This window comes from Astyanax mexicanus, chromosome 23 (assembly GCF_023375975.1).
Source record: "Astyanax mexicanus isolate ESR-SI-001 chromosome 23, AstMex3_surface, whole genome shotgun sequence".
Taxonomy (NCBI): Eukaryota; Metazoa; Chordata; class Actinopteri; order Characiformes; family Acestrorhamphidae; genus Astyanax; species Astyanax mexicanus.
Window position 1 is genome coordinate 17,033,066 of NC_064430.1, and position 22,294 is coordinate 17,055,359.

The 22,294-nt window shown below is 37.0% G+C and overlaps 1 protein-coding gene across 3 annotated transcripts in view; it reads right to left on the reverse strand.

Moving 5' to 3' along the window:
* The window catches only part of scml2 (Scm polycomb group protein like 2), a 51,983-nt gene that overhangs the window by 25,844 nt on the left and 3,845 nt on the right, over positions 1 to 22,294 (reverse strand). For all 3 annotated transcript variants that reach the window (XR_002649750.2, XM_007259376.4, XM_022668209.2), the window contains exons 2-7: positions 19,021 to 19,107; positions 18,832 to 18,903; positions 18,651 to 18,721; positions 16,339 to 16,573; positions 15,292 to 15,380; positions 13,880 to 14,123 (exon numbers count right to left, since the gene is read on the reverse strand). Coding sequence is in view for 2 of the 3 variants with exons in the window: in XM_007259376.4 (XP_007259438.3) it covers positions 13,880 to 14,123; positions 15,292 to 15,380; positions 16,339 to 16,573; positions 18,651 to 18,721; positions 18,832 to 18,903; positions 19,021 to 19,107 (798 nt within the window). In the remaining variant the exon portion in view is untranslated. The remainder of the gene's footprint in view (positions 1 to 13,879; positions 14,124 to 15,291; positions 15,381 to 16,338; positions 16,574 to 18,650; positions 18,722 to 18,831; positions 18,904 to 19,020; positions 19,108 to 22,294) is intronic.

Below are 22,294 nucleotides of genomic sequence, written 5' to 3' on the forward strand. Positions count from 1 at the left end.
ATACATTTTTAAAAATAGGGTTATTTCACCAAATAGTGATTTCTGAACTATTAAAACTTCATGAATATAAACTTGTTGACTTTGTATTATTTGAGGTCTGAACACTCTAATTTTAATACACTAATTTTCTACAAATAAATGCTCTAAATGACAGAAAACACTTTAAATTCAAAAGACTTGGGCTACTTCCTGAGGTTACATAAAAATAAATGTTGATTTATCTTGCAATAGTTAAAAATATATGTTTCATGTTTACAAAGAAAGTATAAAAAAGTGAGACTACCGGATACCTGTTATTAGTGAGGTACATTTTGTTTTAGAAGAATAATGCCCTCAGAGGTGCTGTGTTTAAATGAAAAAATAAATATTAAAATAAATAGTCATATTTTCCATTATTATGGAGAATATATTTAAAGCAGACACACAAATGTTAAAAGGGTAACAATTAGTAGGTACATGTTTTAAAAAATTGGGTTAATTGAATTAAAAGCCCAATTTAACATTTTATGCATTAACAATTATACATTCTATGATGTGATGTGTACATCATGCTTTTTTTGGACTACAGAAAAACATGCCTGACAAAACATTTTTGCAGTAATTAAGGATACAATTTCTTGTGACAAAGAAACAAAATATTGAGTAGTAAAAGCTAAAATACGTGAATGAAGCTGAACAGTATTAAAGAGCAAACATTTCCAAAAAATGTATCTAAATATATTTACGTCTATTATACACACATATTCATATTAAGTTCATAGCTACGTTGAGCAGCCAGTGGAAACCTATATTCTGTGTTTTAATTAAGATAAAACCCTGAAATTATTAAATTAAACTGAGACTCAGTCACTCAGTCAGTTTACACTGGTAAGAAGCGCAACAGTCAAACAAAAGCCCCAGAGCTCAACAACCAGCAACAGCGACTCACCCACAGCGGCGTTTCAGTGCCCAAACCCCCGCGTCTTCAGCGGACCAGCACGGCCTCTGTTCACCGCTCTCCCGGCTCCAGTAGCGGGTCTAATTCTCTAGAAACAGCGCAGACCGCCCGGCAGACTTTACCCGCTGTAGTTCCGCCGGTTTTACAGTCTCTCTCTCCAGCAGCGCTATCAGCAGAAGCTCATAACAAAGCCCCGCGATGCCGGCGACTGAACGGGCGATAAGTGATTAGCATGGAGGCGGGCGGGAGAGAGGCGGGGCGGGGCGGGTGAGGACGGTACCAGAGCCCGGGACTGATGTTCTGTTTTCCGCCTGTATTCCGAACAAATCCCGCCCACTGAGCGCTGATTGGATAACAGGGCCGGAGAGACAGCCCCAGTTCAAGAGCAGCAGTTGGATTTAAAAATAAAGGAAAATTTTCCACCAGTCCAACCGAGGTTCAGAATCCCTTACATTTTAAATACAGATTAACATGAAATCTAAAATAACCACCTGTGAACCACTTACAAACTGCAATTAGATTATCACAATCTCATAGGCCTATCTTTGTTGACACTGAAATGCTGTGGATTGTCAGTGTAACGTTTATTAATTTATTTTACTGACTGTTTGAGGCTAAATATAAAAATGTAAAAACTCCTTTTTTGTTTTTTTAATGTAGTGCAGAGTACAAGAAATAAGTCTTTTTCAATTTTAGTTTTTTCATCTCTGCACCTCGTGGATTTTCAGGAAAAAACTAATCTTTATTTTCTGATTTTTCCATTTTTGCATTTTGCAAGGATCATACAATCAGATTTGTGTTACAAGATACAAAAAATCACAAATCTGAAAATCGAGAGAAGATTCACCTTTTTATTTTTCTTATAATTCTGTTTGCAAAAGGCTGAAATTAAAAACTATATAATTGAAAAATTGGATGAAAATTAATTTCTTCTTCACTCTACTGAATGGAAAAAATAATTATTATACTTTATATCCAATTTTCTATTTTCGAGTTTAGCTTGATACAGTCAGAAAATTAAACTGCATTTAATTTTCATTACACACTTTTTAGTTTCTCATGTTCACTCGTGGTTCTTTGGCATTCACTGACTTATACAGAGTTGTTGCAGACTTTGCATTCTGTGCATCCCACATAATTCATAATCTGTATGTTTTTAGTTTTGTATTTATTTATTTTATTTGTCTGTGTTTATGTAATTTAATGTATTTGTCTGCCAGACTGCCAAAGACAATTTTCCATTTAAGGTAAATTTAATGGACAATAATGTTTTATCTTATCTTAAACACTTTTTTGGAAGGAATGCCCTCTCTCTCCTTGCATCCATCCATCTCTCTAATTTGTTGTTTGAGGGTTGTTCCCGCTGTCGGCACTAACCTCACAAAGACTGCCACTTGCAGCAGTCTGGGTGGCAGTTCACACAAGGTTAGTGACATTTCATTTTGGAGAGGCACAGGAATGTTCTTTAAATTATAATATAATACAGGAAATTACGTGAAAATACTAAAACGGAAGGACGGCGAGAAAGAGGGCTAAGATACGGTAGGTTCTCAGCCAAAACGGGAGATTGACAGGTATGGCTGTGTCCCAAATGCAGTGAATGTTTTGCTTGCTTACTATAAAGCCTACAGTACGTAAATGATCATTACATAATGTGGCACATACTTGGTGCTGTCTAAATCTGATTGTTTAAATCTGAAAATGTGTGGATTTTCATTTTTGAATCTGAACATTTAATGACACATAAGTTCAGCAACACAAAAAAGCATTGAGAAAATTCAAATATATGAAGTATGCCATTGAGTATTTTAAATATTCAAATTATAAAAGGCAAATTCAAACGTTCAAATCAATGTCAGCTTTTTAGCTCCATACAGTCCTTACAATTTTGGGACAATTTAATGGCCTCGATAATTAAATTATATAACAATATGTAATGTGATATTAATATACTAGTTAAATTAAAGGCTTTTGATTAATAATAGTTAGGAATATATAAAATATACAGCTCTGAAAAAAATAAGAGACCACTTAAAATTGACACGTTTCTTTGATTTTACCAAATTGAAATATAAAAAAAACCTCTGAAATATAATCAAGAGGAAGATGGATGATCACAAGCCATTAAACCAAGCTGCTTGTATTTTTGCACCAGGAGTAAAGGCATAAAGTTATCCAAAAGCAGTGTGTAAGACTGGTGGAGGAGAACATGTCAAGATGCATTAAAAACTGTTTTAAAAAACAGGCTTATTCCACCAAATACTGATTTCTGAACTCTTGAAACTTTATTACTAAGAACTTGTTTTCTTTGCATTAAATCTCTAAAGCTGAAAGCTCTGCATCTTTTTTGTTATTTCAGCCATTTCTCATTTTCTCCAAATAAATGCTCTAAATTACATTTTTTTTTTTTGGAATTTGGGAGAAATGTTGTCTGTAGTTTATAAAATAAAACAGCATGTTCATATTACTTAAATGTATTCCTATATATATATATATATATATATATATATATATATATCAATCAGAGATTTTTATTTTTAATTTTTTAGAACTCTATACCTATTTTTTTCCATTTCAGAGCTATTAGCCAATAAAAGTGAAGGGATGCAGTGACTGCCAGAAAGCGCGTGGGGTAAGTAGTAAGGCTGTATTGACAGCAGCCAGCCATCAGTCTCCTGCCTTCCAAGGCTCCTCCCACGCTTTCAGAGCCGAGGGGGAGGGGCAAAAGGTTAAAACGGATGAGAGTAGCAGGCTGAGGCAGTTTTGTGTGTGTGTGCTGAGGGGGGTTATAGGGGGCATTAGCGCCCTCACATGCCCCGATAGAGGGAAGGATGGGGGGTGAGGGGGGCAGACACTCTGTAACCCAAACCTATTCACAAATCCCCGGAGAAGCGGCTGACAGACAGCTTTAAGTAAGCAGGAAACGGTGGCTAAAAATGAGCCATAGCTCAATGTAGAATGCTGTTTTCAGAAAAACAACAGTTTAAACCTCAAATAAAGCTAGTTGGCTTCAAATAACTCACATGAGCACAAACCAGTACTAAAACTGAATTAATAACACCTATTATTCCAATTCCTTTCCTTTTGAGCATAAATAAATCCTAAATCTAGAGGGAAAAGGCAACAGCAACAACAGCAACACTTCATACCTAAGAAAGGCAGCTCTAATGCTCTATTGTTCTATTGTTGAGGTAGCTAGCTAGTTAGGTTAGCTAGACTAGGTGTAAAATAGATGTGAAATGGAGAACACAGAGGGCTGCATATCTAAAAACAAATTGATAAGAACAGCTTGGCAGATATAAGACTGATATAACGCTCATTAACTGCAGAAACAACACATACACACACACAGCCCTGATGAATAAGGAGAATCTGAAGGGAAAATAGATAAAAATGAACAAAAATACAATTAATGGAGAGTCTCTAGTGAAATTCACAGTTAAATAAGCCTAGTAAGAGCACTGCATTAATAATACATAAAATAAGAACACACATAACAAACCCAAACATACATAAAAACAAGAAACAAAGCCAAAGATCTACGAGACTACTTCAGTTTCTGAATCAGTTTCTCTGATTTAGCTATTTATAGGTATATGTTTGAGTAAAATTAACATTGTTGTTCTATTCTATAAACTATATTTTATAAACTATAATATTTTATTCCAAATAAAAATATTGTCTTTTATTTGGAGAAAATGAGAAATGGATGAAAAAAATGCAGTTTTCAGAGCTCAAATAATGCATAGAAAGCAAGTTCATATTCATAAAGCTTTTTTTAACCATAAACCATATTTATGGTTTTAATTGTAGTTTTCATGCATCATGGCATGTTCTCCTCCACCAATCTTACACACTGCTTTTGGATAACTTTATTCGATAAAGGTTATGTGTCCTTACATCACTTTCTCAGTCATTTTAACTTATGAAGTGCCTAAGTGACATTTACTGAACATCTTTGAGAGTATCACAGGACAGTGTGTAAACATGTGTTCGTTCATCTGGCCTTATTTGCTGGGTTAGAGCAGGAGATAAAACTTGCCTTTTTAAAAAGTGTATTCTTAGATTTTACAGCTTCATTTTAACCATTTATCAATATAATTTAATTAAATGTTTTATGTTCAATAGAATGAGCTCTGACCTAATTTCTACAGCAAAATTGTAAAAAATGTCATGAAAATGTTGTGATGCTTTTGTGTTTAAATTTAATAGATATTTAGATAGATATGTGATGATAGATATGTGGAGATTTATTAGAACCATTAGCTGTTAAATTAGCCTAATAAAATAACTACATACATACTACATACACAAAACTGTAACATAACAAACTCCTGTATGTACAACAAATGTTTTTTTATTTATTTTAATGACAACCATGGCTTTGAAACCATTGCTTTAAAAAATAAACTACACAATATGCCTGTTATTTTCTGCCAAAAAAGACAAATAAAGACGAGACGTATTCCTTGTAGAATCCCCTTTTCAACAAAGATGCTAAGATGCTTAAAATTTCCATTTCCAATTCCCCTTTTGTCCACCACTGTATGTAAGCTGGGACTACAGCTACACACTTCTATGCACACTCAATAGGCTTTGAAGATCACACTGATGATGACCCATATTCAAGCGCAAACACACTCATGCAAAATGCATTAAGTAAGGAACTAATCCAGACCCCCCCCCTCCCCATCCCCCACTACCATAACACACACTCTTTTTCTAAATCTTTTATTTTATACTTGCACTGAAATCTGAGATCTACCTTTTAAAATAGATGAAAGATTTCTTTAGAAAGCAAGAAGAGAACATGTGTGAAATATTAATACTAAAATTAATATTACAGTAAAGTCAAGGACAACAGCAGGGCAAATAAAACCCCAGGAGTTTTCAGAAAGGAATGTAAATGTAGAAACCGGAGCTAAATACTTTATCAGCTCATTAATGAAGCTGCCACTGTAAACCCCAGAGTGAGTTGTGGTTTGTGATTTCCTCTGTATTGTTCCCTTCTTAAATAGTTATGCTATGCTGGCACATTTATTGTGTGCATGCACTCTCGCTCTCTTTCTCTCTCTCTCTTTCTTTCATTCTCTCACTCTCTCTCTCTCTCTCTCAAACACTCACACACACACAAACAGATTTCACTGCCTGGGGTTAAATCCCAAAAAACAAACAAAAAAAGAAGTAAAAATTAAGCAAAACATAACATTACATGTACAAAGTAATCACACAAAGTAATCACCTGTTACATTGCCAAAATATATACAGCTCTGAAAAAAATAAGAGACCATGAGTCTATAAAAATGATGAGTTTCTTTGATTTTACCAAATTGAAAAGCTCTGGAATATAATCAACAGGAAGATGGATAAAATTAAATTAAATTAAGAACCCTTCTCCGCTTCTAAATCTGATTTCTCTGATTTTGCTATTTATAGGTTAATCTTTGAGTAAAATGAAGGCTGTCGTTTTATTCTACAAACTATGAACATTTTTCCCAAATTCCAAATAAAACTATTGTAATTTTAGAGCATTTATTTGCAGAAAATTAGATTATTTTGAGAATATCTGGTGGAATAACCCTGGTTTTTAATCACAGTTTTCATGCATCTTGGCATGCTTTCTTCCACCAGTCTTACACACTGCTTTTGGATAACTTTATGCCACTCCTGGTGCAAAAATTCAAGCAGTTCAGCTTGGTTAGATGGCCTGTGATTATCAATCGTCCTATTAATTATATTCCAGAGGTTTTTAATTCATCATTTTTAAGTGGTCTCTTTTTTCAGAGCTGTATGTACAGAATATATTTAGCATTTGATATTTTATTCTTAATGCTGGGATCGCTACTAATGCATTATTCTGTTTCCAGCTTGGGCTAATCTATAAGGAAATTTCCTGACCCTGTCAATAAATGGAGTGACTTCAACACAAAAGACAGATCATACGCTTAAGTGGCTTTTGTTCACTAAACATCTCTGAACTCCAGCCAAATAACAATCAAACCACACCAACCCCCAAAAAAGAAATACTACTGTGTAAGACTGGTGTGTTATTAAATAGCATCTCTAGCAATAAAAAGGCTAAAAAAAGAAAGTAAAGAAAGTGTAAACCTTGGCGGCGCTGTCTGAAAATTCTTTAGAAGACATTAAGTATTCTATATTGATTTGCTGTCGGCTCACTAAACCAGAGGCTTTTAAAGAAAGAAAGGATCTGATGGTTATGTAATCTGAGCCGGGTTAGAAGATTGCAGTCTGTGGTCTCTCTGAGAAAAGAGACACTCGGGCATCGTCTCCATTTATAGACCAGACCTGTAAAAAGTGTAAAAAGTGTCTCCCTAAAACAACACAAGGAACAATCCAAAGACAAAGGTGTTAAAAGCAACACATTATGTAATTGACAACACCTTTTGTGTTATTCCTAACACACACTGTGTTGAGACAAATGACAACATGACACCACATTAAAAAAAACCTTAAAGGGTGGTTTGTAAAGGCGACAGTTCATTACAGAACTTAGGTGGTGGGTTATACTCAGCACTGACCTTGTAGTGGTGTGTTGGTTTCTGTTGTTCTGGTATGAGTGGATCAGATGCAGCAGTGCTGCTGGAGTTTTTTAACACCAAAGTGTCAATACTGGACTGAGAACCGCAAAGGCAGTTGTGTAGGTGGGAACATGAGGCCCAGCAGACCAATCACAGCTGTAACTGTCTGTGATACGCTGTGACATATTCAGGGAGGTGCGTGTTGACGGCTGTAGTTTTGATGAAAAAGTATACATTGGGCTTAACACCCATTAATAATAACACACCACCACCATAGAACCATTATACCACAATTAGTTCCGACCCTGCAATGTGGTTGGCTGAGAGGCGTGACATTCTCAGCCGGTAATGCACTGTAACTTAAGCTCTTGATGTATTACTCCACCACATACAGGTAACCTAACAACAAAGCAGCGCTTACAAACCAAATACAAACCAAATGCGATATCAATAAACACCATTGGGGTCTGCTGGATTCCTTAGGCACAGTGCAGAAATGCCATGTCTCCAATAGGCAGCGCAGACAAAGACGCGGTCCACACAAATAAATAAGACCAGCGATTAAAAAATACGTATTATTACACACATTTTCAACCACCAATATCAGGTCAAGAGTTGTAATTATTCAAATAAAAGCTTAAGTGTATATATTTTCCAGTTAATATAGGGTATTTTAAGTTGAATGTAAGGTGGCTAAAATAGGGGACCCTTGTAATTCTGCAGGTCTTGCCGCTGGCGGGTGCTGAAGTAACAAAAATTTTCTTCAGTCAAACGAGCACAGGATTTAATCTACACAGATTTCTCTCCTGAAAACCATTTATTTGGGTGAGTAAACCTCTTAAGTTTATTGACAGTAAGCTTAGATTTCCACAATCATGACCGAAATGGCCAAAAATAGAGGCAAGCACGCTAATATAGCAACAATGCAGCTCTTAAAGCGCAGCTACAAGCAGAGCAGCAATGAAACTATTTTAACTCGCGAGTGTTTATAACCAAATAGATTGTATTTTCTCGTCCTCTTTAACTCTGCTGAGAATGACCCTGTGGGGCCCTGACCACAGACCAACAGGGTGATAGGAGGAAAACAGAGTATGCCAGACGTCTCAAGTCTCCCAGGAGTCGCGGGAGTCTACCACATATCAAAAACAGCTGATGCCCGCAGATCAGATACAAATCTCCCGGAATCTAGGTGACACAGAAGAAATGGAAGAGAAAAGCGCTCCCCTTGTGTGCATATTCATGAAGCACATGCAAAACAAAGAGGTTTCTGATTGGTCTGCTCTCTAGATATATTTATTTTCTATGAGATATTTGAAGGCTACAATACCATTGCTTTTGTTATAAGCTGTAATATTACTCCCCATAATAACAGCTATAATAATGTCACCACTTCTTAGAGAACAGAACCTAAATGCCAGACATATCAACACAAAAGGTGCCTTTTCTATTACATTCAATTTAATCCAATGCAATTTTACTTGTATAGAGCTTTTTACAATAGCTATTGTCCTGAAGCAGCTTTACGGAAATCCAGGTCTGGACCCCTAACGAGGAAACCAATGGGGTGACAGCAGCAGGAAATAATCCCTAGGAGCACAAGGAAGAAACACAAGACTCAAAAGGAAATCCCATTCAGCCAAAAAAGATGCCATCTTATTCTTTTTAAATAGGAAGAGGTGTCAAGTAATGAAGTACAAATACTTTTTTACCTTACTTAGGTAGGAATGTTGGTTTTATATACTTTACTAGAGTAAATTTTTTTCAGCCAATTTGAAACTTCTACTCCTTACATTTTAAAATTGCCTAGTTACTCCTATTTAATTTTAGCTTGTTTTAATTCTGGCTTCTCGTCGTTCAAAAAAATCCTATTTAGATAAATACCTCAATTCAGTGAATTTTTTGATTGTGGTTGGATGAGAAGTATAAGCAACTACCATTCTGACACCCTATTCATTTATATCTGATCCATTACACCACCTGCAATCACTGGCCTAAGCTTTCATCCTTGAGGCATTCAGCATCCTTACATTACTTTTATTTTCGTACCTCAAGTAGTTTTGAATCCAGTACTTTTATACTTTTACTTGAGTAAACAGCTTGAGTTGATACTTCAACTAATTCTACAGAAGTATTTTAAACCCTAGTATCTATACTTTTCGAACTGCTGCTGATGCAGCATTTCCGAGTAGCATCACAGCGCGCTCGGAGGAAAGCGTAGCAACTCGGTTCTGATACATCAGCTCACAGATGCCTCGTGCTAAACGACATCACCCTTTGGAGTGATGAGGGGAAAGAGTGCAATTTACTGACCCAGAGAGAGCAAGGCCAGTTATGCTCTCTCAGGGCTGCATGACGGGGATTCGAACCGATAATCTTTCAATAATAGTGGAAGCCCTTAGCCCGCTGGACCAACCATTGTTCTACTCTCATATTACTTTTGAGCCTGTAAAAGTATAAAGACTATGGTCACTGACAAAAAAGGTTAAAAATGAACAGTAGACAGTACAGGTAAGATAATGGAAAAACCCATAGTTTACATAAGCAAGGCAAACAGAATATTGCTTTGCTACCAGACAGAAAACACCTAGAAGTATTGTTGCATCATTTTATCACAACAAGCTGAAGGTTGCTTGTTTCCAGTAACATGGTCTGTTTTCACTCATGCACAGACTGAGAAACCCGAAAATACCTGTAATTTTTAACTTATAAAGTTCAAAAAGATGTGCTAAAACAAGCCGTATTGTTACTTTAAACACAAAATGTGTTAAATACCATAACCTAAGACGTAAAATGTAAAAAAAATATAACAATACAGTAACAAAATGTTTTAGCATAGATGACACAAAGGATGTGTGTGCTTGTGTAACACATTTTTTTAGAATGTGTACTTGGTCTAATGCCTATTTCAATAGCTATTTCTGTAGTAAAATCAATATTTTACATTTTTAGCCATGACATAAGATAAACCTGTTGTTGAAAATGTTGTTTATTCACTTTTAAATCAGTTAGTTATTCAGATGGATGATAAAACTGCAAAGATAATATTTCTAATTGTTTTACAACCTTTGGGAATAAAATGTTTTATTTAATGTAAAGAATATGAAGAAGCAAAAATCAGCATTTGATTTGCTATTCTTAATGCTGGGACTCCCTACTAGTGAATTGTTTTATTTCCAGCTTGGGCTAATCTATAATCTGGTCTGGAAGTCAGGTGTGTTCAGGTAAATTTCTGGTGTATTGCTATCTTAATGCTGGGACTCCCTACTAGTGAATTGTTTTATTTCCGGCTTGGGCTAATCTATAAGGCAATTTTCTAAGTGATGAGTGAATTAAGTTATTTCAACACAAAAGACAGATCATATAATTATGGATTTGTTCACAAAACATCTCTGAACTGCGGCCAAATAACAAACAAACCAAACCAACCCCACCAAGAAGATACACAACTGTTTGAAAAACACAGTAATTATATGTGCTAGTAGAGGAAGTCTTTCAGTTTTAGTGTTACCAAAAAGTGTTATGTTGCCATCTTGAGCTGTGTTTGACACTGTTTACTTATTCTGGTCCGACTGTTTTCATTCATGCACCGACTGAAAAATCCAAAAATACTCCGGTTAAAAGAAACATGGACTGAAAAATATGATTACTGGGATAAAATCAAGCTCTCAACATCATATTTCTTTCATTTAAAAAATCAGAGTATGCTGTTTTCCTGACTAATTAAATAATCACAATAAACAGCTTTCTGAGTGCACATAACATGCACTCATTTTTCTGAAAATACTGTGTCAGTGTTTGCCCTGTTCACCCACAACAACCAGTACATTTACCTAAAAACTTTGAGGTATTTCATCAACTATTTTTTTTTTAATGGAACAAAATATACGAAATGTGACCTTCTAAATAACTAAAAGCTGCAAAGCACCTTAGCTTGCCCAACTGACAAAGGACTGATTCTGACCTTACAAGGGACACAAGAACACCACCATCCATCACACTTTAAACTCTAATTCAGTTTGCATCCATTAACCTGCCAGCTCTGGAGGAACTATCGGAACTGTGCAGGTTAAACATTTAACACAGAACCAGCAGGCAGAGATAAAGCAGCTCCTCTAGATTTATGACCCACCAGGAAACAAGGCTGTAAACTACAGGCTGTTATAAACGCAGTGGGCCCTATTTTCTATTTTACACCCTGTGCAAGGTGCATTGCGATGCTCATTGCTATCCAACACCCTATCAACAATCTATTTTCGTCTATGCATATACAACGATATGCATGGTGGTCTGGAAGTCAGGTGTGTTCAGGTAAATTTCTGGTGTATTGCTATCTTGGCGGCAGCAATACAGGTGCGCCACAGACTGATTAAAACCCTTTCGACAGTCGCCCGTCAGACTTGCACACCCCCACGCTCGTTACACACACACAGACATGCAGCAGTGCACAAACCCAACTTTTGCATCAACAACAAACCGAATACAAAATAAAATAACATCATGATCCGCTCTTCAACTTCACAAAGTGAACAAGCAGGTCAGTTTTCTCTGCTGAGAAGCACAGAAGCATTAAGCCTTTAAAATAGAAATCCACCAAAGTCAGAGCGCACCTGGCTCTTAAAGGGAATAGCAAGTGTCACACTAATTGGTTTATTTCACGTTATGACTTAAACACACCCATGATTAATTAAGAGAATTAGAACTTGCCTTTTGTGCCTTTCGAGCCGAGCAAGGCATACTTTTCCCATCATCACAATAGCATAGCAAAGACAAGCTGACACGCCCTAAATCAAGCTGCACAGTGCAGGATTGATGGCTTGTCTATACACCGCTTTTTCTCTCACAGTCTACTGAGATACTGAAAGGTGTTTAAAGCAACAAGTGTGTAATACTGATTAATAATTAGCTGTTAAAAACTATATTATTACTCTTTTATTTATTAAGGGTCACAGGCTACATTCACATTACAAGCCACATTACTCAAATCCGATTTTTTTTGCTCAGATCAGATTTGGCTTTTAGGACGGTTCACATTCACAAATTTAAGTGACCTGTATCTGTGGGTAATGTAAACGAGTCTTTATAAAGGGAAATGGATGTGTTAGCAGCTCATATGGGAAGTACCTTTTGCTCGAGATGGTCTGAAATACACGCTCAGGTCGAGGAGGTGAAAAAAGGCCAGGCGGTTTGCTTTTGCTGTTTTTGCAGCTATAGTTACACCAGGTTACACGCATAAAAAGCAAAAATAGTGACAGTAGCTGCACCCGCAAAAAAAAAAAAAAAAACATTTTTGAAAATGAGAATAGATTCTGAATCTTTCAATGTTAGAAACGCTATTCGAGCTCGAATCGATTTTTTTCCTGCACCCCTAGTTGCATGTCCATAAATCGGATATGTATCCGATTTAGGGCCACATATGAAAGTGGCTTAGATCTGATGTGAAAAGGCTGAATTTGGGATGTTCACAAAGCCATGAAAAAATCAGATCTGAGTCACACTGAGCAAAAAATCAGATTTGAGCTTCTCCATTTTGCTTTCCCTTTAGGAAATGCACTTTACTACTTTACATTAAGCTGTTTATTTGAATACAATCAGGAGAGAAAAAGCAGACATGCTCCACACGCTCCTCTACTGTTCAAGTGATTATATTTTTACTTATTCCATAATAATCACATTGTGAAATTGTCAAACCTTTTTGCTCAAAGCTACAATTATAAAACCAATGCAAAATTCTGAACAGAATGATAACACCTCATGCCTAAAGAGCTTTCAATTACTATCAGTACAAATTATGTCCTGTCAGACAAAAGCATGACAGCATGAAAGGCTGGTAATGATCTGTTATTATACTGTGGTCATGCAGGCCTAAAAACACCTACAACTCTGGAAAAAAGAAATAAAAGACCACTTAAACATTATGGGTTTCTTTGATTTTACCAAATTAAAAAAGGTGGATGATCACAAGCTACTGACCCAAGCTGAACTGCTGATTTTTTGCAGCAGGAGTGGAATAAAGTTATTCAAAAGCAGTGTGTAGGAATGGTGGAGGAGAGCATGCCAAGAGGCATGAAAACTGTGATTAAAAACAGGGTTATTCCACCAAATATTCATTTCTGACATCTTAAAACTTTATGAATATAAAATTGTTTTCTTTGCATTATTTAAGGTTTTCTTCAAATAAATGCTCTAAATGACAATCTTTTATTTGGAATTTGGGGCAAATGTTGTCTGTAGTTTATAGAATAAAACAACAATGTTCATTTTACTCAAAAATATACATATAAATAGCAAAATCAGAGAATAGCAAAATTCAGAAATTGAAGTCTCTTATTTTTTTCCAGAGCTGTAGGTGAACCTTTGGAACAAAAAGATCTGGCACCATCTAGTGGAAATAGGAGGTACTCACAGCTGCTTCCAGGGGGCTGCAAGCTGTGATGTGTCAGTTGGCACCAGCCCACGGGGAAGATATCCCTGGAGTCGTATTTGCACCAGTAGTCGAAGGCTCCTCGCCAGCCGTCGAACATGATGAAAATCTCGTCTCCGCGAACCTCGCCAACAGTGGCGGGGCAGATGAGGTAGGGGTTCTTTTTATCCACCGCTTCCAGCTTCATACCTGATTTGAAGTGGTTGTGCAAAGGCCTGGGTGGCTCCTGAAAATGCAGAAAATTTCAGGCACGTTGGGAAAATGACTATTTTTTAACTGAGTTCAGAGGGAAGTGTGTATATTTAATTTGTCAGATTTTTTTTGTCCAAACAGTTTGGACACCCCTGCTCTAGCTCTTCCTTTACTGGGGCGGTCCTGATGAGTGCCAGTTTCATCATAACATTTTTTGGTCTGGCGACTGCACTGGCGACATATTCGAAGTTTTCTTCTTTGCTCAGTTGTCACTTAGTTCTTGCTATAATATGAATCCAAACATTAATCAAATAGGTCTATTTCTTGTATACCAACTCTACCTCTGCACTACTTTACAACTGATGCTCTCAAAGATATTAAGAGGACAATAAATTCAAGTAATTAACTCCTGAAAGCCATTCCAGGTGACTGTACCCTATAAAGACTGCAAAGCATCTAAGCAAGAGGTGCTCCTTTGAAAAATCTATAATATGAAACATATTCTGGTTTGTTTAACACTTTTTTGTTTAATAAATAATTTCCTATGTTTAATAAATAATTCCATATGTATTCCATAATTCTAGTTCTTCATAGTTTGGATGGCTTTAGTATTAGTTTAGTATTTAGTATTATCGCTGCACTTTCCTCCGAGTGTGCTGTGATGCTACTTGGCAATACTGCATCAGCAGCAGTTCGAAAAAAAGACGGTGACTGACTTTACATGTGTGGCAAGATGATGTGAACTGTCAGAGTCTGAGTGAGGCCTGAAAGTGGATGCCAGGTATGGATGGAACACTGCATTTTCAAAGTTTTGGTAACATATGAGAATGGGCAGAGTTGTAATGTTGTAATTACGTTGTAATGTCCATGCATTTTTTAAGCTGAACATAACATTGAAACTTACAATGTGAGGAACATCAGTATCATGTTTCACGTTTTGGTTCCAGTGTTCATTAGGGTCTGTCGAGTGAAGGGTGGTAGCATGTTCACAAAAGTGTATTTTACTGGCTTACTTTCTTAGTAATCTTGTCCAAGTTAATACACGGTTGACGCTCATGCTCTCAGGTCTAAATATTGCTGGCTTGTTTCTAAGTGATCTCATCCAAGTTCATACAAAGTCTTCGCTCACTTTCTCAGGCCTAAAAGGATTTGATTATGATGTGATCTGACAGTCTGCTTGGGTCTACATTTCCTATGTTTACCTTTTTAAAGGCTGAGGCCGGAGCTACCTCGGCTCCGCTTAATGTTCTTAACAGGAACATGGGCCATGAGGAGGCATTCATCCTGAAACCTGCGACAGACAGAGAGAGAAAGACAGAAAGAAAGAGAGGGTGAGAGAGAGAGGAAGAGTGAGAAAGAGTGTCTGCGCAAAAGTCTATATAGAATTTTGGCATGTTTCACTAGAATGTTTCCATAAACATTCTGTACACCACAAAAGTGATAAAAAATTGTATTTCTTTAAATACTGTGGTATAAAAAAATTACCATTAGACCATCCAACTCTAATCTCAATGGTTCAAAATGATGTTTACAACCAATATGTCACATTCTCGTCTTGTTCTGTTCTGTCTTTCCTAAACATATGGCACCCTCTCTGTGTTCTTCTTGTCTCCACCCATGTCTTCAGGGCTCCCACCTGTGTTCATATGTAGCTCCGCCCCCTCATTACCTGTCCCTAGGTGTTTCCTGCCCCCTTCTGTGTATATATAGCCCTTTGTTTTCAGTGTAAGTTTGTCAGTTCTTGTACGTTTTACATCTGTTAGGTTGTAGGTTTTACTTTGTTTTCAGTCTTTGTGTATTTTGTAGTTCTCATAGTTACCCTGTTTTTTTATTTCCCTTTTTATGTGTTTATTTTGCTTAATTTCTGTTTAATAAAGATATAAACTCGCATTTGCGTCCGCTCTCCGCATCATTTTCATGCTCCAACCTGACACAATAAGATAGAAAGTAATATAATTATAATAATAAAAAACAGGAATAAGATTGTAACATTTGCTGGGGTTGCTAATGCAACCCTAGTGTTTGTTTGTCTATCAAATTGGGCTGCCTTTCTCTCACTACTGAAGTAAATGTCTGACTAAAATAACACTTGTGTGGTAAATGTATGACTAAAATTGCACTGCTGAGGTAAATGTATAATTAGAACAACTCTACACAGTCTATTGTCAATAATTCTACTGTGATGAACCATGGTAAAATCAGGAGTGGTCTTCTTTAAATCTTTAAATTAAGGTTATAGTAATTCTTACCGAGTGGTGGCTGCAGCATGTCCCCGCTCTTTTCACACATGCCCACAGGCTGAATGTCAGAGGAATCTACCAATCGCCAGAAGTCATTGGTGTTGTCACTGCCATCCAAGCGCAGACGAAGACGCACCCCAATAATACCCATGACAGTGGCAATACACATGGAGTTGGAGTTCCTTGGGTCATGCGCTTCAACTTTCATACCCACTTTGAAACTATTGATAGGGGGAATCCTGGACTGAAGACATTGGAGAAATGTGAGAAAGTAAAGTTACACTTAATATTTTTGGCAACTGAAATTATTTTAAATAAAATGGCAAAAAAAAACTATTTCAGTGTGCGGCCTGAACAAGTGAAAAAAAAAAAAACAATAATTTTTTACCAAACAATGTTTCTGATAACATGATTAAATAGCTTTTTTCTTTGCCGATTTCATAATGAAGTCATACTGTGCTTTGTTAAAGGATTGCTGGGATGTAGTTTTGTAGTAATTGTAGTTTTGTAATTGCTATTTAAATGCCTAAACAACTGAGAACATTTTTTGTTTTATGCCAAGCTCAGACTACACAACATTTTTGTTCCTCACGGTGTTCACTATGTCAGATTAAGCAGTTATCTTCGTTTCGTGTGGTACTCAGAGGACTGGCAACACTATACGTTAGTCACCGACCAATCATCATCCACATCCTCCGTGAGTTCATAGGTAATCGCAAGGGAGGAGGATAGAATCTGACAGTTATAGCTACAGAAGCGCTTTGCGTGATGGAAGCACTTTATTGCTTAGAAAAACATAAAAAAAAGAGGAAGATGTGACTGTTGGCTCGTTTCTGCAGGACCCAAAGAGAACATCACAGTTTTTCTGTACTCCAGAGAGAACTTGAGGTATGATAAGGATGAAGCTACTTTAGCTAGCTTTCAGTGCATCTAAAGAGAATAAAACAATAAACAGAATAATTTTCGTCTGTTTTGCTGTTCCAGCGAACTGCAGGAGCACCGTCCCGCTTACTATTCCCATGTTCACATCTGTGTGCAGAACGTCTTCCTATTGGTCAGTGTCAGGATACAAAAAAATTCTAACATGCTAGTCTTTTCGTCGGAATCTCAGACGGCGTCGCTCACATCAAAATACTGCTCTATGACTGTGTCACACTACACAGACCAGATTTTTATTTTAGTACATTCCTATTAGGAAGTTAAGTGACATAAATAGCATAAAATCAGACTGAGCTAGCAACCCATGTAGGGCTGCACAATAAAGGTAAAAACTGACATTGTAACACATTTTCTTTTTGTTTTTCCTTTTTCCAGAAGTCGGTGATCTAACATGTTACTATATTAATATGCACTATATGGAATATGGAAAATTGTTTGAAACCTTTTTGAAATTTTGGCTTTTTTTTAACATTGCATGAAATAAATAGTCTTAAAATGTTTTTCTTGCTTGTTAAAGAAAATGTCATTGTTTGGTATAAAATATCCATCCTTTTTACTTTTTTGTGCCATTTATGGCTAAATTATTTCAGTCTCTGATTATATAGTGTGTCCCCTCTATTGGATACATCTAATTTGCCACTGACGTATTAGTCATAAAAATTAGAAAACTTTTAAAAATACAAAATTATTTATTTTGTGTTGAGCTGCAAAATCACTGTAATATGATAATATGAAATCATTTTACATGACAAAATTACACACCACTAGGTGCCCTTCAATGTGACTACTGCATATGAGCATGTTGTGACTATGTTGCTACAACAATATACAGATCTGGAAAAAAATAAGTGACCAAATAAAATTTATGAGTTTATTTGATTTAACAAATTGAAAACCTCTGGAATATTGTCAAGAGGAAGATGGTTGATCACAAGCCATCAAACTAAGCTGAACTGTTTGAAATTTTGCACCAGGAGTAAAGGCATAAAGTTATCCAAAAGCAGTGTGTAAGACTGGTGGAGGAAATCATTCCAAAATGCATTAAAACTGTGATTTAACCTGTGTTATTCCACCAAATATTGATTTCTGAACTTTAAAAACTTTATGAATATGAACTTGTTTTCATTGCATTATTTGAGGTCTGAAAAAAGCCATTTCTCATTTAAATAAATAAATGCTCTAAATGACAATATTTTTTATTTGGAATCAGGAAGAAATGTTGTCCGTAGTTAATAAAAAAAAAAAATGTTCATTTCACTCAAACATTTACCTATAAATAGCAAAATCAGAGAAACGGCTTCAGAAACTGAAGTGGTCTCTTAATTTTTTTCAGAGCTGTATATTGTGCAGCTCTGGTGCCACTGCTATTAAACGTTGCATACCTGTCTGAAGCAGCTGGGAGATGCTGGCATGGAGGAAGTCTCCGTTAAATAAGCTTCCCACCTGAATGGCTCTGGGAAACATACAAGGGAGGGAAGCATACATATGATGAGCATGTGAGCATGAGATAATGTCTGCTATACATTAGGTATAACCAACACATGCATTAAAGTGGGGCAGTACCATTGTAAGACATCTGTAGGGGGGCTGGTGGATCACAGCTAACCCCTTTCTCCCGTTTGCCTTCTTTATGGTCTGTACAAATAAACAGAATTCAAGATGTACAACATACAACATGACAGGAAAACAGATTAACAGATTGATAAAAAAGTGCAAAAGTAAATACAAAAAGAATACAGCTGAAGCAGTTACCTCTCTGAGGTATTTTTCCCATGTTGACATTAAGCACTGCAGCCCGTGGTAATGGAACAGTCTGGAAACTGCTAAAACAATTCCATCCTAGAGAAAGAGAAAAACATGCAATATTAAAGAAAAAATCCTGCATTATATCTAATCTCTATCTTTTCACTCAGAAGACAATGCACATGTGCTTCATGTAAATGAACTTTAATACACGGCCATACTGACCCACACTTATATATTTATCAGTTTTTAATCCATCTTTCCACCATATATATTCATTTATATTCTTATTATTATTATTTTTCTTCAGGATTTTTACTGCATAATTTGTCCTACTGTTCAAAGTATCAACACTATTCCATTATATGTTTTTTTCTGATTGTGTGATCCAGTTTTGTATATAGAGTTTCGATCAGAAGCACAGTTTTGATGTATGGTTCACTAAAAATCAGATCTTTTTCCATTAAGAATGAATGAGGAGCAAGATGCAGTCAAGGCAGCAGTGTCTGTTGTTAAGACGACCACCCTACCTAGATAGAGCAGCGGGAAACTCTGTTTAGGCCCTAAAATAAATTTACTGTAGTTTTTCCACTGAGTGGTGGGGACGGGTAACTAAGTTAAGTTAAGCTAAGTAAACAAAACTGTATTTCTAAAAAAAAAAAAAAAACATTTCCTTTTAAAGTCAAACAAGCGCTGGATGTTAATCTACACAGATTTCTCTCCAGACAACTGCTTTTTTGGGTGAGTAAAGGGATTTTGTTTATTTACAGTTAGCTTAGATTTCCAGGTTTCCACTAAGTCTAGGTGCAACAGCATTAGCATTAGCAGCTAACTGCTAGGAACCCTGAGTGTTCAGGGCGATATTAGGCAGCGGTTTGTCCCACATAGCTTGTTTTAACATGGTACACACACAACCTACAGTCCAATATACTTGCCTTTGATCAGCAAAAAAGTTAGTGCAGTGTGGTTAGCGGCTAATGCTTATTCTGCTCCAGGAGTGCTATCCAGAATTAGCAGCAGGCTACAGTCCCATAAAACTCGCCTCTGAACTGCAAAAGAGCTGGATAGCTAAACTGAAATTTCTGTATAACGCTGTACTTGAGTGGAGTGTCTTTACTGCTCCTTACAACCTGACTGGTAAAATTCATACATAAAGCGTACTGGATTATAAGGCGCACTGACCATTTTGTGGGAAAATTAAAGGATTTATGTTCACAGTTCCAACATCCCACACTCGAGACAAACTGAATGCAGCATTACAATGTGAATTAAAGTAGAATACACATATTATTTCTCATTATTTCAAAATAGGGCTGGGGCGACGCGTCGACATAATCGACGTCATCGATTACAAAAATACATCGATTTGCATAACGTGCGTCGGCGCGTCGTAAACATGGCGGTGCCTGTGGAGAGCATTAGAGGTTAGATCGGGCCCAAAAATTCCAACTGGCTGTTTTCGGGCTGTTTTAATGAGCGAAATGTGATCAGAATTATGTTAATTAACACGGTAACATAGAAGCATAGAACTATTATTTAATTAAAATGATTTTTAAGAACAGCTAAACACAGTTCTGCAAGTCAAACGCGGAGGAGTTCACGTGCGAGAGACACAGAGAGAGAGAGAGAGAGAGAGAGAGAGAGAGAGATTGTTCTGACTTGTTCTGGTGAGAGCTACTCACAGGTGAAGGTTCTCTTTGATCTCCTCGTGCTCATATTCTAGTCCCATTCATAATTCTGCAGCTCCCTCAGTGTTTTCTGCCGTATTTTGCGGCTAGCGCGAGCGCTTACAACTGACACCGCGGACCGCGAGGTGCCGCCGCGTTTGTGCCGAATCCGACTCTCTGCTGAATCTGACTCCCGCTTCGCGGACAGAATCGGCACAACACCCCCGCTGTAGAACTGCGGTAGTGAAAACAGCGCTTATAAATAAATTAGTTTAGTTTCACTTTCAGTTTTCGTTATTTTTTTTTTTAATAAAAATATAATTAAAAAACAGACGCCTACATCTCGGACTATTTTCTGGAGCCCGGGTAGGATTTACGGGCGGGCCTCGGGTCATGTCGGGTTCGGGCAGAGAATCTAAGCTCTAGAGAGCTTGGACTCCGGAGAGCAATCTCCAGCTACAAAAAAAACGCCAGCGGGCATCTAAAGTTTGGGAGCATTTCACGCAAAAGGGCAACAATGTGGTCCTCTGCCATACGTGCAAAAGGAGCACTTGAAGCGCAAACATCCAGGAGCACTATGTCAACAGGGTCACACAGTAAGTTACCGTTTACATCAGGGTCTCCGCGGGTGTCCTTAAAAAGACTTAAGGCTGTCTACCAAAGGTTTTAAACCTGCCACAGGCAGAAATTATACATTTTTGGTTTATATTTGTGCATGGCATTTCGCAGTTTCCAGAAACAGTAGCATTATTCATAAGTTCAGGTGTTTAGCTAAGCTAGCTGCCTTAAGTTATTTTAGCTAGCGCCGTCGGCGCTGCGGTGTCACACCGTTTTCTGTCACCGTCGGAATTTTGTGACCAGTGCTCACGGTTATGAGCGTTCATTGGCAAAACGGAAGCTTTCAATACCTACACCTTACCCTCAGCCCTAAACTGAACCGTTTTGGCCAGTCGGGGTAAACATTAGAAACGAACACGTTTCGAATCGGCCAGTGCACCGGTCTGCTGAGAACTACTTGCCAGTGGTCACAAAATCTAGCGGTCACAGAAAACAGTGCAACACACGGTTGTGGTGTATGGGAGCTTATCCATTTTTAGCGTTAAAGATCTAAACAACGTGCTGTACATCTAAGTGATTATAAGTGTGGGGTTTGGTTTAGTAGGCTTGTGTTGTTGTTGTTGTTGTTGTTGTTGTTATATAAATATAGTAATTTATCGTTTGCTTTAAAACGTAAAATAATTATTTAAATATGTTTCTCAATGAATAGATTAGTCGACTAATCGAAAAAAAATAATCGTTAGAATAATCGTTTAAAAAATAATCGTTAGGGACAGCCCTATTTCAAAATACCAAACCTGGAAACTATGTTTGGCCAAAATTTCATGTACTGTAACATTATAAAATACCAAATACATCTGTTTATCAGGCATTTGACAAACCATAGGTTTTTTGCCTCTTTAAAGCCTTATTTCACTGAGAGCAATGCAAGCATGTACCACCACAGCTTTACTTCACATTAGTCCATTAGCACACCAGCCCCGAGAACCATATTTCCAGCATTACAGAAGACGTGGATTATCTCCCCCACTGCTTCCGCTCATTTTAACCCCATTCAT